At 29.5% G+C, this 6,117-nt stretch overlaps 1 protein-coding gene across 1 annotated transcript in view; it reads left to right on the forward strand.

Moving 5' to 3' along the window:
• The window catches only part of LOC106463978 (relaxin receptor 1-like), a 55,203-nt gene extending 49,115 nt beyond the window's left edge, over window positions 1–6,088 (forward strand). The window contains exon 16 of the mRNA XM_022391628.1: window positions 983–6,088. Coding sequence (XP_022247336.1) covers window positions 983–1,158 — 176 coding nt within the window. The 3' untranslated portion in view covers window positions 1,159–6,088. The remainder of the gene's footprint in view (window positions 1–982) is intronic.
• The last annotated feature ends 29 nt before the right edge of the window (window positions 6,089–6,117 follow it).

Here is a 6,117-nt window from a genome sequence, read left to right on the forward strand (position 1 = left end):
ACATCAGAAATTCAAAAAAAAAAACATTGTTAATCTTTTTTTACTTATCATAAGACATCAGAAATTCAAAAAAAAAAACATTGTTAATCTTTTTTTACTTATCATAAGACATCAGTATTAGGACTATTACTTTTTAAACACTACACTCTTAATCTAGTCCCTTAGGGATTTTTAAGAATTAGAAGAATGTATAATAATAGTATTCCAACCACATTATATTTGTCATATCTACTGCCGACGATGCATCTAGAAATGTTTACAAGTGTTAAAAACGTAATAGGCCTAATACTAATAATCTATGTCAAGTATAATTGTAATAATTCTTTGCCAGCTTGTAAAAGGCGTACACACCATAACAACTGTTATGGTATCAAATGGCTTATATAAATAGTGTTCCGACCAGTGACGTGTTTGTGTATCGCAGCTAGCCTGAAGAGCTCTGGATTGAGGGAAGCGCGTCGTCAGCAAGAGATATGATAAACATAGTGTGGTTGGACTATATTTATATTATTACATAATTTTCTAATTCTTAAAAATCCCTAAGGGATTATATTAAGAATTCAGTTTAAAAATGTAATAGGCTTAGCACTAATGTCTTATGGCAAATACAGTTATAATATAGTGTGGTTGGACTATATTTACATTATTTCATACTCTTGTAATTCTTAAAAATCCCTAAGGGATTATATTAAGAATGCAGTTTAAAAATGTAATAGGCCTAACACTAATGTCTTATGACAAATACAGTTGTAATAATTCTTCGCCAGCTTGTAAAAAGCGCACATACCATAAAGTTAATATTGTTGTTTATAAGAATTTCGTTATTTGAATTGTTCCTTTTGAGCTTTCTTCTGTTATTGCTTATTTATCTTGAGACGATAGTTATGTCGTTGTTATAAAATTTCGCTACTCAGATTTTCAATTTCAACCTTTCACTACCATTTGTTTATCTAGAGGTAAAGTTTATTTTTGCTGTTCACAGAATCAAAAGCATCTGTTGCCACTCAGAGTACAACAGTCATTGAGTCCCGTTCTGTTAGTAGTGGCAGTATTCTCCCACATAATATCGAGGCGTCGATCACTGTCGATATCAACAAAAGTGTTCATTCAGCCTCAGAAGAATGTCACCCATTAAAAGGTCAAGAAACAGAACTGTAAGTGTACGATAATAGAAGTCATCCATACTTCCTCAGACGTCCCACATATCAATGATAATCTGTAAGGTGTTAAAATTCCAACGCTTGTGGAGTGGTTAATTGGAATGTTAGAATCCTATTATTTAACTAATGTTTGATAACTTCATAATATTTGAGTCCCATTGCTTAACAGATGGTTAATTATATAAGTGTGTTGGAATCCCATTGTTTGGCGAGGGTTTCATTATGACGTAATAACAAAATCCCGATTTGTGAAAGTATTTAATAATATTAGTGATACAATCGCAGTGTTTTGCAAGTGTTTGGTGATATTGTATTTCACAAATAGTCAGTTGTATTGGAGTGTAGGAATCCTAATGTTTAAAATGTTTAAATGATATCGAAGTATAAGAATCCCAGTGTTTAACAAGTATTTGTTGTTATATATATAGTATTAGAACCCCAGTGCTTGGCAAATGTTTAAGAGCGTTGGAGTATCATAAGTTCAGTTTTTGCCAAATGTTTAATCATATTGAGGCGTTAGAATTCCAATTTTGGACAGATGGTTTGCGATATCGATGTATTTTGATTATAATGTTTGGTAGATGATTCATAATATTAACCCACAATTTAAAAATAATTTAATTATTTTAGAGTGTTATAATCGAAGACACTTGCAGGTAGTTAATGACATGACACTGAAGCTTTAAAACACCGTTGTTTGGTATATGATCAATGATAGTGGTGTTCTAGAATTTCCTTATCTAAAATTGGTAAAAGTTATTCAGGACGTAAAATTCCAATCATTAACAGTTGATAAATAATATTGGATGTTTGACAAGATTTGACTATACTAGTGTTCGACCACTAATAAATAATATTGAGTATAAGAATCCGATAATTTAGAATATCTAACACACGCGTGGAGCAGCACAAACTAGTCTAGATATATCTGCAGACTATTGTTAGATGAAAATCCCTGATCTTGCTGTTTAACTTCAAGACTTAGACTGGTTTACAAACTTTGAAAATAACATCTAGATAATAAACGATAGGGAAATAGCATGATCTTACATGTTAAGAATAAAAACCACTGTATTACGGATGTTAGTAAGGAGATAAATTGATCACTATTATAATTAATATAACGACTGGATCACAGGCTCTAGAATGACACTAATGGAGTCATGGAATCCAGAAATAAAAACTGGATTTCGAATATCAAGGAGATTAGCCCCTTGGATCATGGATGTTAGAAAGGTAACGACTGAGCCATAGAGCATTGTTTTAAAACAATGGCATCATAGCTTTCAGAAAGACAAAGGGATATTTTAAGAAACTATGGAAATAATAATAATTGGATCATGAATGTTACATTGACAACGAGTTAGGTTTGGAAATCATAGAAAACTGTTAATAAGAAGTTATTTCTGATTGTTGAGAAAATATAGAATCGACACGTAGATTAGCAATATGAAGACTGGATGATAGGTGCTAGGAAGATAAAAATTGAATCACACATGTTAATAATATTAAAACGGAATTGTGAATGTAAAGAAAATAGCTGAATCGCCATAGTTAGTAGGATGATAAACGAATTATGAACATCATGAAGGTAACAACAAGATAATGAATATTATAGGAAGATAAAAATTAGATAATGGGTGCTATAATAAGAATATAACACCTGGATCATGTGTATTAAAATAACGACTGAATTATAACAACTGGATAATGAATGCTATAGAATGATAACAACCAGATTATGGGTTCTATAAGAAGGTAACACCTGGATTATGGATGTTGTATTAAAGATAACGACTAGATTATATATGATACTAAAACAATAACTGGATTCACTTCAAAAAAGGGACTATAACTTCTCAGTCTGGAGTACCTCTATTTCCTCTAGTCAATAATATGTTAATAAACTCTGAAGGAACTTCATTGCCTACAATTGGAAAACTCCACTTACATACTCATATATATATATATATGTGCTTGCATGTTCTGATCTTGCTTACGTGCTACTTGGACAAGACGAAATTTTTTATGTTACACCCTGTACCTCAAGTGTCACTTTTATGTTGCCAAAAGTGGGAACAAAAATATATATGGGCCTTTTCTTGTATACCTTATTTATTTGTACATATCTATTGCATGTCAGTGTTACTCGAAAACATAACGAAATACTGTTGTCTATGATGACCAAATTTTTAAATAAACTTCACACACAATATAATGTAATTAGATCTTTTTAAAATAAAAAAACATTGGTGCGTTCTATTACTTTAGTAAGACGAAAAAACTGATATGAGTGTTTTGATTTGCAAAAACAAAAACAAAAAAGCCGTTGCATTCCAACTATTGCAGAATTATACGCAGTTCTTACTTATTGTTTATAGTATTTAAAAAATTACTTTCAACCGATCTAATAAAAAGTGTACGATTTATAAATGATTGTAAAACGATAAAAATGATTACAATCTATACACTACAAGAAACATTGAAACGTTAGTAGATTTAAACCTACACACCGCAAGAAACGTATCGAACAGTGAAATATTGGTAAACTTTACAATCTTAACTATGAAATATTTAAACTTTAGTACATTAAAGCATACACACAACAAGAAACGTATCAAACACTGAAATATTGGCAAATTTTTACAATCTACGCACCACAATAAACGTATGAAACATTTAAACGTTTGTAGATTAAAACCTACACACCGCAAAAAACAAAATAAAAAAATGAGCATCAAACACTGAAATACTAGACAATTCTACAAACGACAGTGAATGTCATGGATATTTAACGTTTCAGAAAACATTCAAACTACAACTGATAACTGATATTCGTAGTTAGCGTGTCTTTTCAGGTGATAAAAAACGGTATTCTCAAAATAAAAAAATATTATTCTTAGGTTAATTTATGAATGTCCTTGACGAATAAATTAATCTGGATATACATATAAAATTATTAAAAAAATAACAGTTTCATTGAAAGGAAGCCTAAATATATGTCTTATTGGCATCAGGTGGAATAACGTTATTTTATATGAAACATAGATTCTGTATGCGTGATGATCATATAATTCCTAACAGAATATTTTGATCCCTGTTACTGCAAACTTGGTAAACAAATATTATAAAATTGACTCATGCATGTAAATTAGTCGAAAATTACTTATATATGTAAATATATGTTTTAGTTACAACATTATCCCTTTATTACTCGTATTATGAAAATACGATGGGGAAAAATGTTTTCTTTGAATTATATATATATATAAGTCTGTATTGCACAAAACATACGTTTTTTTAAATATTTTTGCTAAGTTATAAATGGATTCGTTACCTATAAGTAACATTCTCCAATTGCGGAACCAAAAAAAAATCCATGGTTTATTTAGACTGTTACCTGTAAGTAAGAGCATCCAACTACAGAATTGAAGCATTTGTGTGTGTATTAAGTAACAAAGATAGATTTACTGCCTGCACGTTACTATGTGCAGTAGAGAGTTAAATACTGACAGTCCAAACTATAAGATACGTAAATATTTACTAAATGAAAATGTGTGTGATTCTATACAATATTTGGAAAATTTCAAGTTTAAACTTTAGTATTTTATAGATTTGTAAATCTTGAATCAAACGTGATCATTCGGTAAATAATGTGAATATTTAATTTCTGTAGTGCATATTGGTGTACAGAAGCCATTTTAATACTAGAAATAAAAAACCTTATAAATCAAACTGTTTTTGTTTTAATTTAATTGGACACTCAGCGTTTCACTTTACAGTTTCTTCAGGAGCATTCACTAAAACACAAACTGAAACTGACAGTACAAAGCCTCAAAGCTTCTATTCGAGTTTAACGACCACAGATGAATATGGACAAAGGATAGTGATATATAATTTTAATTATTTTATCGTTTTTAATTTACTTTTTAACCTATCTGTTTGTTATTTCACTCTGTAACCTTTATAGGACTTTTGTTTACCACAGGTAACAGTAAATTATTTCAACAATACTTTTCTTTCAACAATAAGCGTTACTACGTAATTGTCAAAAGCATGCTGTACAAATGCACATTATAGATTCGAATAACATTTATTATCTAAACCATTTGAAGCTTTGTACTGTCAGTTTTGGTTTGTGTTATAGTGAACGCTCCTGAAGAAGCTGTAAAGCGAAACGTTAAGTGTCTAATTAAATAAAAACAACATTTCTAGTATTGAAATAATTTGATTAGTTTGTATGCTATTTGCTCATCAATGCTCCGACTTACATGCTAAAGTTGTATTGATTGATGTTCTATAGATTGTCAGGTTTAAAGACAAAAATGTTTCAACTAAAATACATAACATTTTACAAGCCTATTTATTCTTAAATTAAACTTAATATCTTCCTAAACATATTGATGTTTTACTGATTTAGAGAAATTTGAATCATGTTTCAAATGTACCTTTAAGTTAATTTTGTTGATATTTTATTTTATTGAATATTATACCAAACGCAATTCCCATGCAGGTTTTTTCATATTTTGTTGTATTTATTATATTATGTTCAATCAAACTTTATTGCTTGGCTAAGTTCATTTATGTTTTATTAGTTTTAATAGATCTTCAATATAACTTCTTATGGGTTTTACTAGGTTATTTAATCTTGAATATAGGTAAAAACGCGTATGTCACAATGGATTATCATATCTTTAACACAAAGTAATAAACAATAAAACAAAACTTTTAACTATATTATGAATATGATTATAGTAGAATCTTTCGTGAAACCATCAGTGTTTTATTATTTATTTGATCCAACAAGATGCTTGCTTTTTTGTAAAGTGTATTTTGCGTATAGCAACTTGAAATGACTAAAAGTAACAAATATTTGACATTCACGATGTTAGAAAAACACGTAGGTACAAGAAGTCTTGATAGAAATTAATAAAAAAACCCTATAACCCGAGCGCTT

This window comes from Limulus polyphemus, unplaced genomic scaffold, assembly GCF_000517525.1.
Source record: "Limulus polyphemus unplaced genomic scaffold, Limulus_polyphemus-2.1.2 Scaffold1532, whole genome shotgun sequence".
In the NCBI taxonomy this organism is placed as follows: Eukaryota; Metazoa; Arthropoda; class Merostomata; order Xiphosura; family Limulidae; genus Limulus; species Limulus polyphemus.